At 45.8% G+C, this 27,019-nt stretch overlaps 1 protein-coding gene across 8 annotated transcripts in view; it reads left to right on the forward strand.

Annotated features, from left to right (window-relative positions):
• khdrbs2 (KH domain containing, RNA binding, signal transduction associated 2) overlaps window positions 1-27,019 on the forward strand; it is a 337,966-nt gene that overhangs the window by 251,353 nt on the left and 59,594 nt on the right. For 6 of the 8 annotated variants that reach the window (XR_013547249.1, XR_013547247.1, XR_013547248.1 and 3 more), the window contains exons 7-8: window positions 3,538-3,620; window positions 22,755-22,886. Coding sequence is in view for 4 of the 8 variants with exons in the window: in XM_078399014.1 (XP_078255140.1) it covers window positions 3,538-3,620; window positions 22,755-22,886 (215 nt within the window). In the remaining 4 variants the exon portion in view is untranslated. The remainder of the gene's footprint in view (window positions 1-3,537; window positions 3,621-22,754; window positions 22,887-27,019) is intronic. The other 2 variants (XM_078399016.1, XM_078399017.1) reach the window with 1 other exon arrangement.

Raw genomic sequence — 27,019 nt, forward strand, 5'->3', positions numbered from 1 at the left:
GCCACCATGCCACCCAAAGTCAAAGGGGGCTAAAAAACCACCCATAGATGTATCTCCAGTGGTTAGCACCAAGCATGTGATATATCAATCAAAGAGCATAAACCTGCAGATGATGAAAATCTGCAGCAGAAACAGAGTTAATATTTTATCTCAGAATTGATGAAAAGTCATTGATCTGAAATGTTACAGTAACTCTGTTTCTCCCTCCACAGACGCTGACTGACTTGGTGAGTATCTCCAGAGTTTTCTGCTTTCTATGTCAGAGTAGAAAACTATGTTTGAGTATCCCATCCTGTTACAACCTAGCCAGTTGAGCACTGTCGATAATTAGGTATCATCAACATCAATTAATTATATATTGAAGGAAGAGTGTAATCGGCTGAGCGCACTAATGTAACTTGTTTAGAGGTCTGGGCTGGAGATGATTCTCTTGCCAAAAATGTTGTCAACAGTCTGAAACATAATGGAGGAGTGCGAGAAGAAGTTTTATTGAAAAGTGAATATGAATGATACTTTTTCCTGTTTCTTGTGGCGTTTCAGCCTGACTTCCCAGCCGGAGGGTCCATGATCCAGGCTGAGGGGGAGGGGGGTAAGAGCTCAGTAAAGACGTTAAACCCAGGTCTTCTTTGCTCTCTCAGAGGTTGCAGCACTTAGATTTGCATAGCTCAGAGCACTGCCCCTTAAAAGATCGGGACGATCTCTTTAATGTCTTGACCCTGTATTTAGTTCTTAACCTTTGAAATGTAAACTGACTATCGGATCAACATAAGATAGACACAAAAGTAACTCAGCGGGACAGGCAGGATCTCTGGAGAGAAGGAATGGGTGACGTTTCGGGTCGAGACCCTTCTTCAGACTCTTATCAACTCAGATCAACATTGCAGCTTAGACATTGTGGGCCAAGTGGCCTGTTCCTGTGTTGTACTTTTCTATCACACTGCTGTTTGTGAGGACAGAGAAGTTACCAACGCTGCACTCCCTACATCACAACAATGCTTAGTCTTCAGAAATACTTCATCATTGACAAAGTCATTTGGGGCCACGCGGCAGAAGGGACTATCAAGCCCTGGCCATACTCCTGCAGCAGGCCTGCCTCACCTGCCATGGAACAGGGAAACCTGCCATGGAGGGAAGTGCCCTAGCCCGGCCTCTGCCCCTCCCTGAGAACCAGAGAGGAGGATGGAGGGAGTCAAATGTCTTTTATCTTTTACTTTTACCGCATTTACCCAGCTGTTTCCTAATTTGAGGAAGGACATTCTTGCTCTTGAGGGAGTGCAGCATAGGTTCACCAGGTTAATTCCCGGGATGGCGGGACTGACATATTGGGAAAGAATGGATCGACTGGGCTTATATTTGCTGGAATTTAGAAGCATGAGAGGGGGTCTTATAGAAACATATAAAATTCTTAAGGGATTAGACAGGCTAGATACAGGAAAAATGGTCCCCATGTTAGGGGAGTCTAGAACCAAGGGTCACTGTTTAAGAATAAGGGGTAGGCCATTTCGGCCTGAGAAATTCTCTGCGGAATTCTCTGCCACAGAAGGCAGTGGAGACCAATTCACTGGATGTTTTCAAGAGAGAGTTAGATATAGTTCTAAGGGGTAACGGAATCGAGGGATATGCAGAGCAAGCAGGTACAGGGTTCTAGATTTAGATTTAGATTTAGAGATACAGCGTGGAAACAGGCCCTTCGGCCCACCGAATCCGCGCCGCCCAGCGATCCCCGCACATTAACACTATCCTACACACACAAGGGACAATTATTACATTTACCCAGTCAATTAACCTACATACCTGTACGTCTTTGGAGTGTGGGAGGAAACCGAAGATCTCGGAGAAAACCCACGCAGGTCATGGGGAGAACGTACAAACTCCGTACAGATGGCGCCCGTAGTCAGGATCGAACCTGAGTCTCCGGCGCTGCATTCGCTGTAAGGCAGCAACTCTACCGCTGCGCCGCCGTGCCGTTCTGATTCTGAATGATCAGCCATGACCAAATTGAATGGCGGTGCTGGCTCAAAGGGCCGAATGGCCTACTCTTGTATCTACTTTCTATGTTTCTATGTTTCTAAAAAGGAAAATAGTCTCTAATCTATGCAAGAAAGTAATGCTCAGGAAATGCAACTATTTAATGAATATGTGTGTTGTCTCTCATCCAATAATCAATACCTAATTACATACTATTCATGGTCAGAGTGAGTGTACCATTAATGTTGCTTAATGTAAATACATTAATGTACACACCATCTCCTAAAGTTGCTTTAATTTTTCTCTCCTATTATATTTCGAAGCAAGTATCAGACTGGATGTGACTATTACAGTATATCCACATCAGCTGAATGTGTTGCACAGTTTGTAGAGATTCTCAGAGTAACTATGGCTGAGTTCCGAGTCGGCAATGTCCGCGGATGCTAGAGTAAAGGGACAGGAAGTGGGGTCCGGGACCCTATCTTCCGCGCCCTCAAAGTTGGCTGGGAGAGGCACCCCCAGATCACAAAGGCTGACTGGTGGCCAGGCGAGGAGAGGGACGATGGTTCGCTGGACGATCCAGATCGAGGTGACCGCTGCAAAGGGCCTTTATGGCCAGCTGTAGCGTGGTCTCACTGGGCTGTTTCTAACCACTTTGTACTTAATCCGGGATTGTACCTATGCATGGTAATAATTTACTGAACTGTACGCAAAAAAAGAATTTCACTGTACCTCAGTACATGTGATAATGAACCATTGAACCATTGATGGCACCTTGAGTTCATGAAGGGCAGTGAATAAACTTTTTGTCTAGCTGTATTTCTTCCTTTCTAATATTTGAACTCACTGTGAAGGAAGAGGGATCGGTTCATATTTGAAAGAGGTATAGTTCCTGGAAAATCGTTCATTAAGAGAAAATTCATAAAGGGGAAAAATGCCTTATGGGTTTTGTGAAACAACATATTTCATTAAGTGGATAATGGTGTGCAATTAGCAAAAAAATAGATTTCTAACTCAATGACATCTACCCCAAAGGGTCAAAGATGTTATCATGAAAACTTATAAATTGCATATTCATAAATTGATGATCATTGTGGCAATATCACACCATGGCACTCACTCACTAACACATACATCATATCATAAGAAAGGAGCAGAATTAGGCCATTCGGTCTATTGAGTCTGCTCCACCATTGGATCATGGCTGATCTATTTTTCCCTCTGAACCACATTCTCCTGCCTTCCCCCTGTAACTTTTGATACTATTACTAATCAAGAACTTATCAATCTTCGCTTTAAAAATACCCAATGGCTTGTCCTCCACAGCTGTCCGTGGCAATGAATCCCACAGATTCACCACCCTCTGGCTAAAGAAATTCCTCCTCATCTCCATTCTCCATATCATCAATAGCTTCCAATTTTATTTGCATAAAGGACATATTAATTCCTGCTGTGTTTAGAATTGAGCCAATAATCTTTCCATCCGTGAAGAGAGAATGGAGCAAGTATTTTGTGACTACCTTGTAGATGACAATATTTTGATGAGTTGATGTATTGCTATCTCTCCAGGGTTATGATGATGGCTATGGAGGAGACTATGATGACCAAAGCTATGATACCTATGATAACAGTTATGCAAGTCAAGTGGAGAGGTGAGTAAGATAAATGGCCAATAGTTCCAACTGAGTTTTTTTGCACTGTACATTATGTCTCAAAGTTAAGGCGTTTTAAACTGAATAGAACAAATCACAACTTAAATTGTGCAAAATCCCTATTAGCTACGTAGAAGGTCAAGTTGGGACAATGACAGAGAAACAGGTGGAGGCCATTCAGCCCATCCACCATCTTTTGCCATTGACTATATCATTGCTGATCTGCACCATGCATCCATACTTTGTTGAAACTAGTTGCATCCGTCAGGACAAAAAATAACTAGAGGGAAATACAGTTTGAAAAATCTGCTGAAGGAATTGAGCTGGTCAGGTAGCATCTGTGAGGAAAATGGACTAGACATTTCTCTACCCTGGATGTCTGGTCTATCCATTATCCTCACAGGTGCTGCCTGACACACTTAGTTTAACCAGCAGACTCTTGTGTCTCCATTGGGAAGAAAATGTTAATTAATTAATGAGATAAGTTAAAATAGAGGTTGAAGAACAAATAAAACTGAATGAGAATTAAGTAATGTTAAAAAAAAGCAAAACAAACCTTGGGTCAATGTAATAATAACATTACTAGGAAGGGAACAGTGTGTTTGGGAACAAAGTCATCGAACAGAGCCACTGGGCATTTATTGCAAAGCAGGGTGAAACCAAGAAAAATAAAATATAATCCTAAAACTAGAGGGCTATTAGCAATGGTTTCAGTAAATAATTGCTTTTTCACAGAAAGTGGTAATCATCTTATCATAGTGTTTAAGTTGTAGTTGAAACATTATACTTACAACAGGAACAGACGGAGATTAGAGTGATACTGACCATGTGCAGGCAGATTCAGATTGGAACCATGGTCAGCACACACATGGTGGGCCCAAGGGCGTGTTCATGGACTGTGCTGTTCCTTGTTTTTTTAAGTGGTTTAAAGATTATTGGTTGCTGGATGTGTGGGTGTGAAGGATGGAAGGATGGAAGGGTGTTGCTTTGTATAAGAAGGAACTGCAGATGCTGGTTTACACCAAAGATAGACACAAAATGCTGGGGCAACTCAGCAGGTCAGGCAGCTTCTCTGGAGAAAAGGAATAGGTGACGTTTCGGGTTGAGACCCTTCTGATTCTGGATTCTGGTTCTGGAAAACTATGAGGTCATCCACTTAGGTGCTCATAGCAGAAAACCAGAGCAATTTTTAAGTGGTGGGAGATTGGGTAGTGACGATGTTCAAAGATATCTGGGTGCACTTTTACGCAAGTCACTGAAAGCCAACTCGTTGATGCAGAAAATGATTAAAAAGGCAAATGGTATGTTGGTCTTTAATATGAGTGGGTTTGAGTACAGGAGGAAGGGTCTTCAAGCTGAAACATTGGTTCTAATTCTCTTTTTTCCTGGCCTGCTGAGTGCTCCCAGCATTTGCTGCTTTTATTCCAGATTTCCATCATCTGCGGTGTTTAGATTTTCAGTCAAAATCTAGTAAAAATGACTTAAGGAAATTGTATGGAAACTTGGGGAGAAAAGAAATGGAGCATTATGTTCAGTTTTACATTCCTTACCAAAGAATGGATATACTTGTCATGGAGTGTGAACAGCACATATTGTCTAAACTGCTTTCGGGGGAGGGGGGGGGGCAGGTATGAGGAAAGATTAAGTAGACCATCGGCCTGTATTCTCAAGACTTTAGAAGAAATAGAGGACGTTCATTGAAACGTAAGGGATGTAACAGGCTGGATACAGGTAGAGTGTTTCCCTTGGCTAGGAGTCCAGACTCAGGAGCACATTGGAGAAATTGGGGTTGGCCACTGGACAGAAACTAAATGAAATGTCTTCACTCAGTGGGTTTTGAGTCTTTGCACTTCTCTACCCTGGGATGTCTCTGAAGACAGTTGTTCAATTCATTCAATATAGAGATCGATAGATTTTGGGATATCGAGGGAATCGAAGGATATGTGGTTAGTGGAGGAAAATGCACTGAGAAAGATTATCAGTCGTGATCCAGATGAACAGCGGAGCAGGTTCAAAGAGTCAGATGGCTCACTCCTGCTCATGTTCTCATGTACAAATAAAAGAACACTGAACATTAATCTGCCAGTCCTGACACCCTCCCTCCAGCTAAAGGGGGAGATGGGGTGTGAATAGGGTGAGGGTGGGGGGGGCAAAGTGGGGAATGTTACTTAATGACTGTTCAAAGCTCACCCTGAAACTTTTGTGCAGATTAACACGAAATACTTCCAAACTAAGCCTGGGGTTGTGTAGGAAAGAACTGCAGATGCTGGTTTACACTGAAGATAGGCACAAAATGCTGGAGTAACTCAACAGGAAGGCACCATCTCTGGATAGAAGGAATGGATGATGTTTCAGGTCGAGAATGGTCTCAACCCAAAGCATCACCCATTCCTTCGCTCCAGAGATGCTGCCTGTCCCGCTGAGTTGCCCCAGCATTTTGTTTCTATCTTGAGCTTGGTGTCAGTTATGCAAAGAATGCGAAATATTGCAAATCGAAGGTATTTATTCACAAAATGCTGGAGTAACTCAGCAGGTCAGGCAGCATCTCAGGAGAGAAAGAATGGGTGACGTTTCGGGTCGAGACCCTTCTTCAGACTGATGTCAGGGGGCGGGACAAAGGAAGGATATAGGTGGAGACAGGAAGATAGAAGTAGAACTGGGAAGGAGGAGGGGAAGGGAGGGACAGAGGAACTATCTAAAGTTGGAGAAGTCAATGTTCATACCACTGGGCTGCAAGCTGCCCAAGCAAACAAATGAGGTGCTGTTCCTCCAATTTCCAGTGGGCCTCACTATGGCACTGGAGGAGGACCATGACAGAAAGGTCAGACTGGGAGTGGGAGGGGGAGTTGAAGTGCTCAGCCACCAGGAGATCAGGTTGGTTAAGGCGGACCGAGCGCAGGTGTTGAGCGAAACGATCGCCAAGCCTGCGTTTGGTTTCGCCGATGTAAAGCAGTTGACATCTAGAGCAGCGGATACAATAGATGAGGTTGGAGGAGGTGCAGGTGAACCTCTGTCTCACCTGGAAAGACTGTTTGGGTCCTTGGATGGAGTTGAGGGGGGACAGGTGTTGCATCTCGTGCGGTTGCAGGGGAAAGTGCCCGGGGAGGGGGTGGTTTTGGTAGGAAGGGACGAGTGGACCAGGGAGTTATGGAGGGAACGGTCTCTGCGGAACGCTGAAAGGGGAGGGGATGGGAAGATGTGGCCAGTAGTGGGGTCCTGTTGAAGGTGACGGAAATGTTGGAGGATGATCTGTTGGATACGCTGGCTGGTGGGGTGGAAGGTGAGGACAAGGGGGATTCTGTCCTTGTTACGAATGGGGGGAGGGGGAGCAAGAGCGGAGCTGCGGGATATAGAGGATGCCCTAGTGAGAGCCTCATCTATAATGGGAGAGGGGAAGCCCTGTTTCCTGAAGAATGAGGACATCTCTGATGCCCTAATGTGAAACACCTCATCCCGGGCGCAGATGGAGGAATTGGGAGTAGGGGATAGACTTTTTGCTGGGGACAGGGCGGGAAGAAGTGTAAAGATTCACCTTGTTCCTCTTATTTCAAAGTCACCACTTAAATCTATCCTTAAGTTCGATTTCCCTTTAAAACTAAATTCCCATTAAATTTCTTGTGCTATTCACATCATAATTCAAATCATTGGATAACTCGTAAATATTAGCACAAGAATGAGTTTGAATTTACCAGCACGAATCTGTATTCGTACAACTCTGTCCCCAGTAATATGTATACCATTGACCTTAATGCAATATCACAGAAAATTTGTATGTGGCTGAGGCCAAAATACTATTATGTAACCAAAACAATTTACTGGCAGCATTTTATTAAGGAAAGAGTGCATTTTTTATGTACCTGATATATTTAATTATAGTTTGATCGAATTGTATAAATGAATCAATTGAGCTTATGTGTCTGATTTAATGATAAAACAGAGTGACATGATTATGCTTGATTGCGCCAAATGTGATAACATTTTCTAAACATTTCAAGACCATTAATTCTTATTCAAAGTGAAGGCAGCCACAATAACTGGAAGCAATCTGAAGTGGTGAAGTGAGATCTATTTTAAAGCCTTGCAAGGGAAATGCAAATTCAAAATAACTATTGGACGATTGTGGTGAAAAAGTATTTCTGTACCTGGGCTTTTTGTGAGATTGGCTGTGCTGCAAATGAACTACACAATGGTCAGAATGAGGAACTGTCTGAGCGGTTCAGGGCAAGGGAATAAATTACTGCGAGAGAAAGCTGATGAGGGAAATAGAGTGAGAGAAGGAAGTCCAAATAGCACGTTACACTAGATGGGCTGAATGGCCTGCTTTGTGCTGTAGATTTAATTTAAGAGGCTTTTAAGTGGCTTTTGGATAGGCACATGATATGCAGGGAATGGAGGGTTAAGGATCACGTGCAGGCAGATGAGATTAGTTTAACCCGGCATCGTGTTTGCACAGACACTGTGGGCTGAAGGGCCTGTTGATGTGCTGCATTGTTCATGGTTCTGTGAGAGCTGGCCCCTCACGTCTTGAGGCCTTAAGAGGGTTAAATGATGGGAACGTTGCAGGAGGGATGTTGCAGTTGTCACCGTAGCTCCTTTTCGTAAGTGGCACATGCTTAATTGTGTCTCATAGTGTGTACTTAGAACGGTCTCGTGGCTTAGAGTGTCTCATAGCATCTACATTCCACAGCCTTGGAACGGGCACGTGGCTTAGAGTGTCTCATAGCATCTACATTCCACAGCCTTGGAATGGGCACGTTGACAGGAAGAATTAAAAAGCAGGGACTTTTACAGCACAGAAGAAAATGATTCCTCCCTTCACGTACAACTGATCTTCCCTTTCTTTAGTCAGAGGGTGGTGAATCTGTGGAATTCTTTGCCACAGAAGGCTGTGGAGGCCAAGTCAGTGGATATTTTTAAGGCAGAGATAGATAGATTCTTGATTAATACAGGTGTCAGAGGTTATGGGGAGAAGGCAGGAGAATGGAGGGAGAGATAGATCAGCCATGATTGATTGGCGGAGTAGCCTTGATGGGCCGAATGGCCTAATTCTGCTCCTATTCCTTATGGCCTTTTGACCATAAGCATCCGCTTCACACTCTTTGCACTTCCTCTACAGTTGCTGATCAGTTTATTTATTTCTTGTAGGCCCCAGTGTGGACAGGGTTAACACCAATCTGCCCTGGATTAGTGCTGCATTCGACATATTTTGCACATACATATTTTGCTTGAGAGAGCCTAAATTAATTGATATGCGTCAGAGTCCTGATACTAGTGAAACAAATGGAAGATTAATATGCCAGTGTCAATTGGACGTGGCATCATCAGTCATAATCTGCTGACATTGGATTATGACAGCAGCAATTCAGCCAAAGCTTACCATTCCCACATTTCTGCTTAAAGCAGTGTTTGAGTGGTTATGGTTGCAGGCATGTCTTTGATAGATTTTGTGGTACAGTTTATCAGTGGCAGGTCATGAAATGCAGCCAGTGCAGGATGGCAACATGAATGAACCTTGTGGAAAGTGCCCAGCTCAATGCCAGCCCATTGACGGACTGTCTGTCGCCTGCCGCTTCGGTGGGTGAAATGGGTGGGTAGTACCGGTGAATGGAACCAGGAGGGGGAGCAAAAAGGTGTGAAGGAGAGAAGGGCAATGGGAAAGGGACCAAAATGGGAGATGTGCCGGAAGGAGAAATGTAGCGAAGGGAACACAGGAGGTAAAGGGATACACGGAAATTGGAAAATTCACTGTTCATACCATTGGGTTGCAGATGTAGATTGGCGGCCAGTATTGTACTTAATGTGGCATTGTCATCATTCCGTGGCAGCCTGCTTTGCCAACTGCATATGGGACACGACAGCCAATCAATGAGTGACCACAGGGTGAGGTCGACTAGGAGCTATTGACGTGCCCCTGGTTCTTGTATGCAACCTTTAGGCAGCATGGTAACACATCTACTATCCACTGTGAAGGGTCCCGATCAGAAAGTCACCCATCCATTTCCAGATACTGCCTGACCAATGAGTTCAGTGGTTCAACAGTTAAATAGCGCTTTTATTGTCACGTGTGCAAACGCACTGTGAAATTATTTTCTTACATACGGTCCAGTAAAGTATTGCCATACCTAAGCACATCCCCGATTAGCAAAGTGTACAGAAATAGTCTGCTGAGCTTGCATGCAAGAGGCAACATGTTTTGTCGCCATTTTCAAAAGTCCAATCCTTGCTCCAGCTCTTGTGAGCAGTGCCCAACCCATGCAAGTCCCAGGCTGCTGCAAGCCTCCAGCCATCACCTTACCTGGACGCCACGGCACTCTCCTTGCCCATCCACCTTTGTGCCCCAGGGGCACTGCCTGCAGCTGAAATGTGGAGGAAGAAATTGCAGATGCTGGTTTAAACTGAAGATAGACACAAAATGCTGGAGTAACTCAGCGGGTCAGGCAGCGTCCCTGGATAGAAGGAATGGGTGACGTTTCAGATCGAGACCGTTCTTCAGAAGGGTCTCGACCCGAAACGTCACCCATTCCTTCTCTCCAGAGACGCTGCCTGTCTCGCTGAGTTACTCCAGCATTTTGGGTCTATCTCCTGCAGCTGACCTTGCAGGCCAGACCTCGGTTCCTTCTCCAACCAGCCTTGCTCCTCGCCCATTGAATCCATAAGTTCATAAGTGAGAGGAGTGAATTAGGCTATTTGGCTTATCATTGTCACTGACTCCATCCTCCTGCCCTCTGCTCTACAGGGGGACAAGCAGGGAGCTCGGTGGCCTCCCTCCATGCAGGCTGCAGTCTGCCAGGTCTTGCATTCAGCTGCATGGGACGAGCAGGGGCCAGCACAGTGATTTCCTCCATGCAGGCCTTGCGCGGCATGCTGGGAGCTTCTCCAGTACTCAAGGGTCCAGCATCTGCAGTACATTGTGTCTCCACATTTACTGTCTTGTGCTATTCTCCCCACGTGTTCATCGTCTCCCGAGAGTCCACCACTCGCGTACATACTTGGGGCAGTTTACAGTGGCCAACTAACCTACCAAACCTCACGTCCTTGGGACGTGGTGAAAAACCAAAGCCCACGCAGTCACAGGTAGAACGTGCAAATTCTGCACAGACAGTACCCGTGGTCAGGATCGCTGGAAGTGTGAGGCAGCAGCTCAGCCAGCTGCACCGCCCAGAGCAAGGGGCTGTTTTCAGAATGTGGGAGATAGTCAACTTTGTAGGAGTTGCTGAAAGAAAAATAGCTCTGCATTGCAAAAGATAAAAGATGTTCAGCAAACGACACAAGAGGGTAACACAGCCTGGAGTAACATCACGTCGGTCACTCTCCTTGACTTCAAAACCTATGCACTGTACCACCCTTAGCTCTCGCAAAGTTCAGCTTTGCCACCAGTGCCCTCAAGGTCGGCTGCAGGAGGCGCCCCGGGTCACAGAGGCGGTCGGGCGAGGAGAGGGAGGTCGGGTCGCGAGCCTGCAGCTGCCTGGGGCTTACCTGGGCTCCCCAGGATCAGGAGCACTCCAGTACTCCCAGCATGTGGAAGCACCGGACTTTGGACTTTTTCATTGTAAATGGCACCAAAATATGGCGACTGTGCATTTGTTGATTGTGCAAAAGAATTTCACTGTGCTGTGTATACATGACAATAAAGAACCAGTGAACTATTGAAGTCCAACTGACTCTCAAGCTCAGTAGCCACAGTTTCAGGGCATCAAGCCCTTTTATCTGGAAGAACAGAGACGTGATTTCATTCCTGATGTGGGTGAACTCTCATGCTAGGATTATGTCTTTGATTCCCTCCTCAGAAGAAATGGCTTCTCGCTATCTACTTTCTGGAATATTTTAACATTAGCTAATGTGCTCTGGGCTTCAGCTCTGTGCTGCTCTTGAGTTAGCTACTGCTTTATCTTCCTGCTTTGCAAAACACTTAGAATTGTGAGCAAATAATTTGAGTGCAGGCAATTAATGTGGATACATTACTTGAAGCTTTAATGCTGCTTTGAATTACATTTGACATGTTGGAACATCATTGGCACATTAAAAAAAAGTTAGAAAATTTGTCATTATTCAAATTCGGAGGCATTTGGTTCCCTCCAGCTAAACATTAAGAATCCCGACACGAATTTCCAAACAAAGATATATATGACATTGTTGCAGCAATGAGCATTCTTCAATCATTCTGCGCTCTCGTTGTATGACGACTGTAAAAATCTGATCTGTATCAAACGAATCCTCTTTTCATGTCTGTATATTACCCAAGCACTAAATTATTCATGGATTCTTTTTCGGAGCACGTCTGGCACTAAAACTCAACTGTTTGGTGTTTTGTGAGAGAACAATTTTGCAAACTCAAGTGTAAACCAGTGGATGTTATGTGGGAAAAGTCAAAGATGATTCGGCCCCTCACCTCACATCTGTACTTTTGCTTAGATCGGTCTCGGCTAATTAGCACCCACTCTCCATCTTCTGGCCTTTTGTATGCTTGCCTGACAAAACTCTCTCACTTCAGTGTGTTAAACTGTTAAATTGACTTAACATCCACTTGTAATAGCGCCACCTTTGGTTGGAGGATTGTAAATGATTGAGTATTGAGTTAAATCTGAAGGTAAAGGTGAAAACCCATCATCACAAGTGGGTGAAGAGGTTACCTGGAAGAGTAGTGAGAAAGTGCTGACCACGGACATACTTGGTCAAGATGTTTGGAAGTGGAAAGATGAGAAAAGTACACATTGACCATGTCATGCCTATGCAAGCACAGACAGGATTGAAATCAGACCAATTAGACGAGTCAGATAATTGGGTTACCACTCAAGTACAGTTACCAGATGAACCAGAAATGGTACAAGAAGGTACACAAGTTTGTGAGAGTTTGAATCAGCCTGAAAATGGAGGTTCAAGTGGGGTTGACAGTCAAACAAAATTGACTGGTGGACTGGAATCTATGAATGTAGGTCAAAAGGAAGGCTTGAATCGATTAAAAATGAGTCCAAGTGGTTCTAAACAGTCAGAAACTTTTGGTCAGGGAAGATATCCAGAAAGAAGGAGAAACCCAGTGGTTAGGTTAAATTTGTGGTTATTTCCTGAAATGCACATATCATTGTATATGCAACATATATGCATGATGCCCTCATTTTATTCAGGTTATATAAAAGTAAACTATCAGACAAGATTGTAAATAATTTCATACCGTTGGTTTTACTCAAAACAAAATGTCCCCAAGGAAATAATTTTTTTATTAGGGTGGAAGGAGTTGTAATAGCGCCACCTTTGGTTGGAGGATTGTAAATGATTGAATAAACCACAGTACAGCTGTGGAGTTATGTTCCGGTCAGCAGTGAGTTAACTTGTTATTCTGTGTCTGAGCTCAAGATATCACACCACTGCCTTCAGGTGAAGCATTCACTCCTGATTGACATTAGCCCACACAATTTCCACTATTTTTCATGGTTTCCTACTTATCAGAAAGCCTTGTGATTCCATCTTTGTATTTTGAAGTTGCAAAGTGCCCTGGGTCTCCATTGATGTGGAGAGTGATAATCAAAGAGATAAAACTCACTCAGTTCTTTTGAAAACTTCATTTTCTATTAATGCATTCATTCGATAAGAGTTAACAATCTAGTTTGGTGAATCTCTGAATTCTTTTTAAATTCATGATGTTTCCCATCTTCGAAGTGCATTGTTAACATCCCACTGCATTTAAAACATGTAAGTAGGAATGTACAACAACCAGAGAAAGCCGCTGGGAATCAAATACAGGCAACACAGTGGCACAGCGAGTGGAGCTGCTGCCTCACAGCGCCAAAGACCCGGGGTCATTCGGGACCTCCGCTGCTGTCTGTGGAGTTTGGAGTGTGGAGGCCGAACTAAAGTCCTATAAAGCTGCATCGTGACTTCCTGACTCTTACACTCAATGCCCCAATCTATGAAAGCAAGCATACCATATTACTTCTTTACCACTCATTCTACTTGTGTTGCCAATTAGTTATGGACTTGGACCTCAAGATCCCTCTGTACATTAATGCTGTTAAGAGTCATCCCAGGATGCCAAATTCAACAGGATGTTTCCTTGCACGGAGCGTTCCGGTTATGAGGAGAGACTGAATAGGCTGGGTTTGTTGTCCCTGGGGTAATGGAGGCTGAGGGAAGATGTAGGCTGGGTTTGGGGGGGTGGGGGGAGTGGGGGGGAACCTGAAAGTGGTGCACACAATGACGAGTGTCATCAACAAGGTAGATAGAAGCTTTTTCTCATGGCAATAGTGTCCAAGACTGGAGGGTATAGATTTAAGGCGAGGAAAGAAAGTTTAGCAGTGATCTGAGGAACAACTTTTTCTCACAAGAGGACAGTGGCCATCTGAAATGTACTTGTTGAGAAAACTGGGGAGGCAGGTACTTGCACAACATTTAGGAAGCATCCAGCCGAAAGCACAAGGCACAGAAGCCTATGGACAGAGTGCTGATAAACTGGATTAGTATGATAGCTACTTGATCAACACACTTGTGGTGGGCTGAAGGGCCTGAATCTGTGCTGAATGACTCAATCTATTAGACCCGAAGCTCACCTTGTGGGAAACCCACAGAAGGAACACTTTACATTTATATAGAGGCTTTAATATAACCAAACATCCCAAGGACTGTCAGAGAAGTTGAAGCCAAAGAGATATTCAAAAGGATTATCCAGAAATTTGGACAAAGCCATGGGGTTTGTGATGGAGGGGTGGGGATGTTTGATGAGGAAGCTTCAAAGTTGAGGGCTGAATCCCCATCCCCAAGGGCAGTACAGTCAAGTCACAAGTGAACTGAATTGAAAGAGAGCAGTGTCTGTGGCTGATTGTTGGGCCAAACTAAACCAAACTCAGACCAAAGCCATTCCTAATTGATGAGGTCGTGAAGTTGTGACTAAACGTACAATATTTTCATTTCCTGACAATAACTGATGCGCATTGGAGTCATGCACTTCGGTTTAGTTTATTGTCACGTATACCAAGGTACAGTGAAAAGCTTTTTGTTGCGTGCTTACCAGTCAGCGGAAAGACTATACATGATGACCATCGTGCCAGTTAGGGTGTATAGATACATGATAAGGTAATAACGGTTAGTGCAAGGTGAAGACAGGCCCTTCAGCCTAACTTGCCCACGCCGCCCAACATGCCCCATCTACGCTAGTCCCAACTGCCTGCATTTGGCCCAAATCCCTCTAATTATCCTATCCATGAACCTGTCGAAATGTTTCTTAAATACCTCAACTACCTCCTCCGGCAGCTCATTCCACACACCCACCAACCTTTCTGTGGGAAAAGTTACCCCTTAGGTTCTTATTAAATCCTTCCCCTCTCACCTTAAAATATTAATAATAAGCAATATTAAAAGCTTTAATTTCCATCAGACTCGACAACCTTTTTTCCAACACGGTGCAAATCACAAGGGAAAATGGCATTTTATAAAAGCTTGCTAATACCATTATTCAAATAGTAAAAGCTTGAGCTTGGATGTGTATTATTATTAATTTATTAACACAGTTGTGAGTAGCGATGGATAAGTGATGGGAGTACTCTGTTGGTGCCACTGGCATTTCAACATAAGCAGAGGATGAGCTTTAGAAGCCTTTGGCTGCAAGAGTTCTTGATTTCATGCATCCTCTGCAACCTTTTCCCCCAATTTAAGCATTTCAGCAAAACTGTCAGAGGGCAGGAATATTTACTGCAATTTTTTCATATTTCCTTGCAACCACAGAAAGATGCCGTTTAGCCCGTCAAGTATCACCAGCAACCCCATCGGACCCTGAAAATGGGTCTTGACCTGAAATGTCACCTATCCATATTGTCCAGGGATGTGTAGAAAGGAACTGCAGATGCTGGTTTACACCAAAGATAGGCACAAAACGTTGAAGTAACTCAGCAGGACAGGCAGCATCTCTGGAGAGAAGGAATGGGTGACGTTTGGGGTCGAGACCCTTCTTCAGATGAAGCTGCCACCTCCAGGGATGCTGCCTGCCTCATCCGCTGAGTTACTCCGACACTTTTTGTTCTTTCCCTTCCCTATTTGCCTTTGACCTGTTCTGTTTCTCACAAGCACATCAACTCATCATCTCTGTTCCTCCCCACCCCATGCCAATTCACTAGTCATATACCCACACATTAGGTAGCAATTTACTGCCAATCGTATACCTTTAAGATGAGGGAGGAAGCTCAGAGAACCCGGGGGAAATCTATACAGTCACAGGGAGAGCATGCAAACTCCACACAGACAGCACTGGAGGGCAGGATAGAACCCGGGTCGCTGGAGCTGTGAGGCAGCCATGCCATTGTTTAATGACAGGAGATAAACAGTCGTTGTTATATTTGTCTTAGACTGACAGGCACTACTCTTTAATATCATTCCTCAAGCACACCCATGCCAGCCACAACGCTGAGCCTGAGGTTGGCTCTGCATGTAGCAGCTGTTGGACAAATGAAAGTTGAAGGGATGAGCTGAAACCGCAGTGAATACTTGATTGGAAATCTGCATGGATGCGGGCTATGACACGACCCGAAACGTCACCTATTCCTTTTCTCCGGTGATGCTACCTGACACGCTGAGTTACTCCAGCTTTCTGTGTCTATCTTCGGGCTGTGACTAACATCACTGCTAATATATATTTTCCTCGATCACAAAACTACATGCAAAAAGCCTGCAGGATTGCTGGCACTATTCATTTAGTTCCTTGGAGATAACATCAACTGAAGCTTTAAAACTTTAAAACCGGTCTGAAGAAGGGCCCCGACTTGAAACGTCACCTATCCACGTTCTCCAGAGTGGCAAGGAAAGTCTCCAGGGAAATTGGATTTGAAGGAGTAGGTCAGACACACAATTGGAATGTGGAGCGAGTGTAAGGGGAGGTCATAAGTGATAGCAGCAAAATTAGGCCATTCGGCCCATCAAGTTTATTCCGCCATTCAATCATGGCTGATCTATCTCTCCCTCCTAACCCCATTCTCCTGCCTTCTCCCCATAACCCCATACTAATCAGGAGGGATAGTTCGAGTGGACTATTCTGCAAGCTCGAACCTTAACTCAGGATTAGAAGTTGGGTGTTAGTTCCATTTCCAGAACTATGAGCACAAAGAATAAGACTGACAAACTAGTGTGGTAATGAGGAAGTGCTGTACTCCCAGAGGTGGCAACTCTTGGATGAGATATTGCTGCAAAGACTTCTGCCTTTGGGTAGATATAAGCAATGCCGTGACAATCAAGGGGTCTGGGGAGAAGGCAGGCACAGGTTACTGATTGTAGATGATCAGCCATGATCACAATGAATGGCGGTGCTGGCTCAAAGGGCCAAAATAGCCTCCTCCTGCACTTTTTTTCTGTGTTTCTATGTTTCTATTAGCTCAATGAGCAAATACGTTCTACCTGGCATCTTGGAAGATATTTAAACCTCACTCAACATTAGTGCAAAACAAACTGTGTGATCATTATCGGCTTGCTGAGTGTAAGACCTAACGCCATCAAGTGATAATGATGTGAACATCATATCTCTTTACTGCACTGCCTTCCTTACAAGTGCAGCACACAATTCTGATCAGCCAAGACATCTGACAAGAGAATCAAGGTTTATAATTTCATCAGCACGCTGCTGAGCTATTCGTCTGCCAGGTTTCCTCTCCGTCCAGGTCTGGTTCGCTCCGGCATCATCACTGATCTCAGTCTGGCATGACAGTGGGTGATCTATGGAACTTGCCCCAGTTTCTGGCCCAGGTCTCTGGTCTGTTTACTGGTCTTTGCACTGCCTCGCATCCATGTCTGGACTTCACAAGTCTGACCCTGCCCTGTTTCTGGACCCATCCCTCCTCTGCCTCTGCTTTGACCCTGGAAGGTCCACCATTTGGCTACAGTCTGTTCCAGGCCTGACTCTGAAGCATCTTCAGTCTGTCTCTGTTCTGTCCTTGGCTTATCTCTGGCCCATCCTTATCCTTTCTCTATGGTCCATCCCTGATCTCACGATCTCCAGAGACACTGCCTGAAACTGCTGAGTTACTCAAGCACTTTGTGTTCTTCTGTGTAAACCAGCATCTGCATCTCCTTGTTTCTACCTGAACAGATTCTGTTTCATTTCCTGGTTCTTTTCCCAGCTTTTTAAAACACATTCACTTCAATGTGGAGCAGCGGTAGAGTTGCTGCCGTACAGTATCAGAGACCCAGATACAATCCTGACTATGGGTGCTATGATGTACAGAGTTTGTACGTTCTCCCTGTGACCACGTGGATTTCCTCGGGGTGCTCTGGATTCCTCTCACAGTGCAAAGATGTACAGATTTGTAAGTTAATTGGCTTCAGTAAAAATTGTAAATTGTCCCTAGTGTGTAGGATATTGCTGGTGTACGGGATGATCGCTGGTCGGCGTGGACCCAGTGGGCTGAAGGGCCCGTTTCCACACTGTATCTAAAGTATAAAGTAAATTTATTGAAAAATAACTACTAACAACCACACTTAACTAGTTGTTAAACAAGTTATCACAAAATGCTGGAGTAACTCAGCAGGTCAGGCAGCATCTCAGGAGAAAAGGAATGGGTGACGTTTCGGGTCGAGACCCTTCTTCAGACTAATGTCAGGGGGGCGGGACAAAGGAAGGATATAGGTGGAGACAGGAAGATAGAGGGAGAACTGGGTAGGGGGAGGGGAAGAGAGGGACAGAGGAACTATCTTAAGTTGGAGAGGTCAATGTTCATACCGCTGGGCTGTAAGCTGCCCAAGTGAAATATGAGGTGCTGTTCCTCCAATTTGCGGTGGGCCTCACTATGGCACTGGAGGAGGCCCATGACAGAAAGGTCAGACTGGGAGTGGGAGGGGAAGTTGAAGTGCTCAGCCACCGGGAGATCAGGTTGGTTAAGGCGGACTGAGCGAAGGTGTTGAGCGAAACGATCGCCGAGCCTGCGTTTGGTTTGGCTGATTTAAAGAAGTTGACATCTAGAGCAGCGGATACAATAGATGAGGTTGGAGGAGGTGCAGGTGAACCTCTGTCTCACCTGGAAAGACTGTTTGGGTCCTTGGATGGAGTTGAGGGGGGAGGTAAAGGGACAGGTGTTACATCTCCTGCGGTTGCTGGGGAAAGTGCCTGGGGATGGGATGACCTGACTTGCTGAGTTACTCCAGCATTTTGTGATACCTTCGATTTGTACCAGCATCTGCAGTTATTTTCCTACACTAGTTGTTAAACAACATCACTTAAATTGTGTGAAGAAGGGTCCTTGCCCAAAACGTCACCCATCCCTGTTCTTCAGAGATGCTGCCTGATCCGCTGAGTTACTCCAGCACTTCGTGTCTGTTTTTTGTAAACCAGCATCTGCAGTTTCTTGTTTTTCTTCCTTTCATTAACATGTTTCCCCCTGTATCCAGGATGCAGTCCAGCCCTTGTGATGCCAATTGGTCTCAGAATACAAACAGTGAACTGTGTGCTCTGCTCCAGGGATATGTGGGTATGGGAGGAACCAGGAAGAGGGGCGGCTGTTGCGATGGTCTGATCCCTGCTACATCGATACGTAGATAGCCTCTAAACAGAAAATAGACCTGAAGAAGGGCCTCGACCTGAAATGTCACCTATTCCATTTCTCCAGAGATGCTGTCTGATCCATTGTTACTCCAGCTTTTTGTGTCTATCTTTGGTTTGCACCAGCAGTGCCTTCCTACACACATAGCCTCTACACCCCAGCGGTATGAACATTGACTTCTAGGCAGAGGTTCACCTGCACCTCCTCCAACCTCATCTATTGTATCCGGTGTTCCAGATGTCAACTTCTCTAAGCGCAGGCTTAGCGATCGTTTCGCTCAACATCTTCGCTCAGTCCGCCTTAACCAACCTGATCTCCCGGTGGCTCAGCACTTCAACTCCCCCTCCCATTCCCAATCTGACCTTTCTGTCCTGGACCTCCTCCATTGTCATAGTGAGACCCAGCGCAAATTGGAGGAATAGCATCTCATATTTCGCTTGGGCAGTTTTGCACCCCAGCGGTATGAACATTGACTTCTCTAACTTCAGATAGTTCCTCTGTCCCTCTCTTTCCCCTCCCCTTCCCTGTTCTCCCATTAGTCTTCCTGTCTCCTGCTACATCCCTATCTTTATCCCACCCCCTCCCCTGACATCAGTCTGAAGAAGGGTCTCGATCCAAAACATCACCCATTCCTTCTCTCCTGAGATGCTGCCTGACCCGCTGAGTTACTCCAGCATTTTGTGGCTACCTTCGATTTAAACCAGCATCTACAGTTTTTTTCCTAGCCTCTAAATAGTGTGGGTACTCTCCACCCTCTTATTGCACACTGAAACACTGATGGGGTTTCAAGAGAGCGTTATATTTAGCTCTTAGGGCTAACAGAATCAAGGGATATGGGGAAAAAGCAGGAACAGGGTACTGATTTTGGATGATCAGCCATGATCATATAGAATGGTGCTGCTGGCTCGAAGGGCCGAATGGCCTACTCCTGCACCTATTTTCTATGTTTCTATGATGCCAAACCATCTGATGTTTATAACAGCTTCCCACCACTGTCTGAATACTACCCTGTTGATAACGCTGTTTGATTAGCGTCTACTTACTCAAGACAGTTGCCAGTTTAGCAGCTCTTTCGTTGAATTAATACTTCTCGTTCCTTTAGCAGGTAATTAATCCATAAAACTGGCGCAGCAAACTCCGAACCCTTCAGGCCACAATTTTAAAATATCTGACAACTGCTTTCAAGCCAGGATCAATGAGAGGTTTAACAACCTTCACCATTAATCTCGCATGGAACAAGGTTCACTCAACGAACCTTGCAGCTCTTTCCCTTTTATAAAGTCAAGTCAAGAGTGTTTAATTGTCATATGCACTGGGGACCGGAACAATGTGATTCTTATTTGCTGCAGCTTTAAAGGCACATTCACTCAACAACACAACAAATAAACATACAATAATCAATATTGCAATAAATGATCAGTGAGACTAGGTAACATGACCTTAATAGTGCAAACTGATGTAGTGCAACCTATACAAGGTCCACAGTGGATCATTGCTGAAGGAATTCATGTTCATATGTTATAGCAGCAGAATTAGGTCATTCTGCCCATCAAGTCTACTCCGCCATACAATCATGGCTGATCTGTCTCTCCCTTGCAACCCCATTCTCCTGCCTTCTCCCCATAACCCCTGACACCCTTACTAATCAAGAATCTGTCAATCTCCACCGTAAAAAATATCCATTGGCTTGAGCCCATCTTTTACATCCCTGATGTAAAAGAGGAGAGCTCCCACAGTGAGAGACCTATACTGGGGTCCTCCCCTGATCGCCAGATGGCAGTGCAGACTGCCACCACGTACTCAGGCAACTGATGAGGGCGAGGGGATGGGGAGTGTGGAGCAGCGGCCCTTCAGGATAGTCCTGGGTGTGTCATGGAATGGAAGGAAGGCCATATTGGAGAGATACTCCAGTTTAGTTTAGTTTAGTTTAGTTTAGTTTAGAGATGCAGTGCGGAAACAGGCCCTTCGGCCCACCAGGTCCGCGCCGACCAGCGATCCCCGACTGCTAACACTATTCTGCACACACTAGGGACAATTTTCTTTTTTTTTTACTGAAGCCAATTAACCTACTTAACCTACAAACCTGTACGTCCTTGGAGTGTGGAAGGAAACCGGAGATCCCGGAAAAACCCACGCTGGTCACGGGGAGAGTGTACAAATTCCATACAGACAGCACCCATAGTCAGGATTGAACTCGGGACCCTGGCACTGTAAAGCAGCAACTCTACCGCTGTGCCACCGTGCCACGCACCATTGTGGGACTGCACACCCTGGCTGACAGTAGCCTCCAGTCCCATGGGCTCACCAGTGACTGGAGTGCAGCTGGCACATCAAGGATTAACCTGCTCATTTAATAGTTCTTGCTGTTCATGTTGCAAATAAATTTATTGCTAAATAAACCAAATACACAGAAATGGGAATGAAGGCTGATGGATCGGATGGAAAACAAATGGAAGGGAAGTTGAGTGACTAGAAACATTGCCCCATTGAATAAAGCGCATTGACCCGTAGAAGTGGGGTAGATGAGACTGAAGGAATATCCCGCACAATTGAGACCACTCCTATGGCTGGTGCTAGTGTTTTGAACAGTGCTGCCCTAAATGACTTCCTGAGCTATTTTTCAAAGATATGCAAAAAAATAACAAATGAATGGAAGATATGCATATCTTTCATCCATTTGTTCTATATCTCTCTATATCACTGTCTATATCTCTCGTTTCCCTTTCCCCTGACTCTCAGTGTGAAGAAGGGTCTTGACTCATAAACGTCAACTATTCCTTTTCTCCAGAGATGCTGCCTGACCCGTTGAGTTACTCCAGCTTTTCGTGTCCAGCTGCAGGTTCAGCAGTGGGAGCAGTGGCAACTGCCCAACCAGGGCAGCTATTGCATGAAGTTGTGGTCACGGGTAAACCAGGTGGTGAAGAAGGCTTGAAGAGGGTGCTTGTCCTGCAGGCCTTCAAATGTCAGGGCAAGTGTCAGGGTACAAGTGTCTCGTATCTTACATCTGTACAGGATGTCGGTGAGACCACACTTGCAATACTTGGCAGTAATTGACATTGAGTCCAAGTAAGAGGAAGGATGTCGTAAAGCTGGCAAGGGTCCAAAAAAGATTCACATGGAAATTACTCAGACAGGAAGGCTTGAGGTGTCGGGAAAGACTGGACAGGCTGGGGCATCCTGGAGCTCAGGAGGCTGAGGAGTGGCCACATAGAGGTTTATAAAATCATGAGGGCCACAGATGAGTTGGGATGATCACAGTATTTTTTCCCAGTCTAAACCAAGAGAGCATAAATTAAACATTTAAAGAGGACTGGACAGGTAAGTATTTCACACACAGGGAGGTGGGTACATGGAATGAACTTCCAGAGGAAGTGGAAGAGCTGGGTACATTTGCAACATTTAAAAGGCATTAGAAGAGGAAAGGTTGCGACAGTTTTGGGCCAAAGGCCGGCAATACATAGGTGGGTGGTAGAATCTGGGGAGGGTGCATTGATGATATAAGGGGAGATTAGTGTAAATGTATCCGTGCTGTAAGCCTGTACAGCTTGCTGCGTACAGTGCATTCCTACCATCTTCTTCTAACTAATTCTATGTTATCCTACTTTCGCATCCATTCCCTACACACTAGGGGCAATTTACAGAGGCCAATTAACCCTCAAGCCCGCACGTCTTTGGGATGTGGGAGGAAACCCAGAGCGCTCGGAGGAAACCCACGCGGGCACAGAGAGAACGTGCAAACTCCACACGGACAGCACCCAAGGTCAGGATCGAACCATGTGCTGCCCTGTTTAGACTGACCTTAGCGCTGGAATGTAGCTGACACTGCTTGACCAGTTTCGTTTTGCCCTGTAGGCTGGCTCTCCTATAATGGGAACGTGATTGGGGATGAGGGACAACATTATGGTGAAAAAGATTAAGAAACAGATACAAGAATATGACATAGAAGTTGTGCGAGTGGGCGATTGGTGGGAAACTCGGTGGGCCAGGCGGCTTATGTGTAGGAAGGAACTGCAGATGCTGGTTTACACCGAAGATAGACACAAAATGCTGGAGTAACTCAGCGGGACAGGCAGCATCTCTGGAGAGAAGGAATGGGTGACGTTTCAGATCAAGACCCTTCTTCAGACAAAGGCGTCTCCTCTTATATCTGAGTTACTCAAGCATTTTGAGTCATGACTATTTCTATGTTGTATCTCCAAATTAAAGTGTCTAAACTGAGTGCCACCTGGAAGCTTTGGCCAATGAATTAGATGCCAGAATTGAGGAGCGGAAGGAAACTATAGGGATTGTGAAGGGACATGAATACAAGTCAAGTTGCTCAATCTGAAGGTAACAATGTTCTGGTCACCCAGTTATAAGAAAGATGTCATGGTGGAAAGGGTGCAGAGAAGATTTACAAAGATGTTGCCAGGACTTGAGCTGTAAGGACAGGTTGAGCAGGCTAGGATGAGGGGGTGATCTCGTAGAGGTTTACAAGATCATGAGAGGAATAGATCGGGTAAATGCAGAGTGTCTTTTGACCAGAGTAGGGAAATCAAGAAGTAGAGGGCATAGGTTTAAGGTGAGTGAGGAAAGATTTAACAGGAACCTGAGGGGTAACTTTTTTACACAAAGGGTGGTGGGTATATGGAACGAGCTGCCGGAGGATGTAGTTGAGGCAGGTACCATCATAACGTTAAAGAGACATTTGGACAGGTACATGGATAGGATAGGTTTAAAGGGATATGGGCCAAGCACAGGCAGGTGAGACTAATGTAGGTGGGGTATATTGGTCAGCATGGGCTGATGGGCCTGGTTCCAAGCTGTATGACTCCATGACTCTGTGTTGGTAGTAGAGAACAGGTGTGTAGGGTGAATGGGACAAGACATGATAGGATGTGGCCACTGAGTTTTGGATGGGCTCGGGTTTACCGAGCTAGCTTCCTGCTGTGCTAAAGTGACAGAGAGCATCCAGTAGAATGAACAATTTGCAGTTCTCAGGCAACTGAACCAGCCTACCAACATCTAGAGAGCAGAGCTGAGCTACTATCTAGTATAAGAAAATAACTGCAGATGCTGGTACAAATCGAAGGTATTTATTCCCAAAATGCTGGAGTAACTCAGCAGGTCAGGCAGCATCTCAGGAGAGAAGGAATGGGTGACGTTTCGGGTCGAGACCCTTCTTCAGACTGAAGAAGGGTCTCGACCCGAAACGTCACCCATTCCTTCTCTCCTGAGATGCTGCCTGACCTGCTGAGTTACTCCAGCACTTTGGGAATGAGCTACTATCTACATCATTGAAGACCCTTGGACTATGTTTGATCGGACTTTACTGGACTTTATCTTGCACCAAACGCTAATCACGTTACTCCTTTTATCATGTATCTGTACACTGTGGATGGCTTGATTGTAATCACGTATTGTCCTTCCGCTGAATGGTTAGCACGCAACAAAAGTTTTGCACTGTACCTCGGTACACGTGACAATAAACTAAACACAAACTCAACACTGGAGTACGTCAGGAGTGAAAGAGAAGTTTTTAGGATTTAACCCATGATGTCAGATCACATTTCAACAGACCAAGCCATCTCTTGGGACTGTCCTTGGAACAATTCCACATTTTACAGGCTGCGCTGAGCTGCGAGAGATCGCCTGATGCCCAAAGTGACCTTAGGTAATGTAGCAGTACATAACGTTCCATTGCATTGTGTTAATGGGAAGAAAGTGGTAACCCAGCACTCTCCGATAGCTAATTATGGAGAGGTCGCAGTTGTGCATTTAGCGTTAACTATCGCTGCTGCACAACACTCCAGTTTACAAACAGAGGAGGAAGCACATTGGTTCCCTGAGAACTTTCACCAGCACTGTGCAGGCCGCTGAAGCAAACAACCTTGAACCATTGAAGATCTGCTCATTAAATAAATGATGCAGCTTTACAGCTTCATTTGGAGCACTGCATGCAGTTCTGGTCACTCCATTACAAGAAGGACGTGGAGGCTTTGGAGACGATGCAGAAGAGGTTTACAAGAATTCTGCCTGGATTATAGGGCATTATTATAGGGAAGGTTGGACAAATTTGAATTGTTTTCTCTGGAATGCTGTGGATTGAAGGCAGGCCGTATATAAGTATAGAAGTATACAATATTATGAAAGGCGCAGACAGGGTAGACAGTTGGAACTTATCCCAGGGTTCAAATGTCAAAGGCCAGAGGGCACAGCTTTAAGGTAAAAGGGGCAAAGTTTAATGTAGATGTTTGTTTAACATGTAATGTTTGTTAAACATGTAATGTTTAATGTAATGCACATTTTACACAGAGGGTGGTGGGTGCCTGGAATGCATTGCCAGGGATGGTGGTGGAGGAAGATACAATAAGTGGTATTTAAGTCGCTTTTGTTGGGCACATGGGTATGCAGTGAATGGACGAGTAAGGATCCTGTGCAGGCAGATGACATTAGTTTAGCTTGGCATTATGTCCGGCACAGACATGGTGAGCTTATTCTCTGTGTACTTTTCAATGTTCTAAATCAACTCCAGTGCTCAAGGTCAGGCAAGGAGGACATTTTTAATGCAAAGTTGTTATGACCTAGAATTTGTTGACTTAAAGAGAAGTGAGAGCTAGTTTCCATTGTGACTTTTATCACCTTTCATCTTAAAACGGTGGGAAACACGAAGCAGAGCCGCGCAAAGTGACTTCATTAGTTAATCCATTCAGCCCTGGGGTCAGGCTGAAGCTTTCAGAAGCGTTTGTCTGGCGTCATCTGAGGTTTGTGTTTATTTCAGGTCAGCTTATCACAGGGAAGATGTGAGGTCCATTCAACAGTTCAACAGAGCTTTATTTGTCATTCGGTACATAGCAGTCACACAAAAAAGAACACAAGACACATAACCCCAACACAAACGTCCATCACAGTGACTCCAAACACCCCCTCACTGTGATGGAGGCAACAAAACTTCCACTCTCTTCCCCACGCCCACGGACAGACAGCTCGTCCCCGACCGACCCGCACAGTCCCCGCAAGGGGGTGGAAGTCCCCGCGGCCGAGTCGCACCGGGCGCTGAAACGTCTCGCGGCCGAGCCGGGCGATGGAAGGCCCCGCGACCGAGCCTTGCGCAGCTAAGTCCCACGGCCGAGCCGCACCGGGCGATGTTAAGTCCAGCGGCCGAGCTGCACCAGCGATGAAAAGTCCCGCGGCCGAGCCGCACCAGCGATGTTGACCGAGCCGCACCGGGCGATGTTAAGTCCCGCGGCCAAGCCGCACCAGCGATGAAAAGTCCCGCGGCTGAGCTGCACCGGGCGATGTTAAGCCCCGCGGCCGAGCCGCACCGGGCAATGTTAAGCCCCGCGGCCGAGCCGCACCGGGCGTTGTTAGGCCCCGCGGCCGAGCCGCACCGGGCACTGTTAAGTCCAGCGGCCGAGCCGCACCAGCGATGTAAAGTCCCGCGGCCGAGCCGCACCGGGCGATGAAAAGTCCCGCGGCCGAGCCGCACCGGGCACTATTAAGTCCAGCGGCCGAGCCGCACCGGGCGATGTTAGGCCCCGTGGCCGAGCCGCACCCCGCGCCGTGAGGAAGAGACCTAAAAGAGAAAGGTTTCCCCCACCCCCCCGCCACCCCCCCACCCACACCACCCCCCACACCACCACCCCCCACACATACACAACCAAAAAAAAAAAAAAAAACCATCCCAACAACAAAAAAAAGGAAAAAAGACGAACAGACTGCTAGCGAGCCGCAGCCGTTAGGCGCCGCCAGAGGTTCAGGGGAGATTTAGGAGAATGGCTCCTGAGGGGAGGGTGAGCAGTTACAAGGACAGGTCATAGAAACCTGGGAGTGCGTTCTTAAGAGGAAATGGCCCTTCCGGAAGCAGTTGGGATTAGTTTACATTGGCATCATAATCAGTGCAGATGTCGTGGG

This window comes from Rhinoraja longicauda, chromosome 5 (genome assembly GCF_053455715.1).
Source record: "Rhinoraja longicauda isolate Sanriku21f chromosome 5, sRhiLon1.1, whole genome shotgun sequence".
NCBI classification, from domain to species: domain Eukaryota; kingdom Metazoa; phylum Chordata; class Chondrichthyes; order Rajiformes; family Arhynchobatidae; genus Rhinoraja; species Rhinoraja longicauda.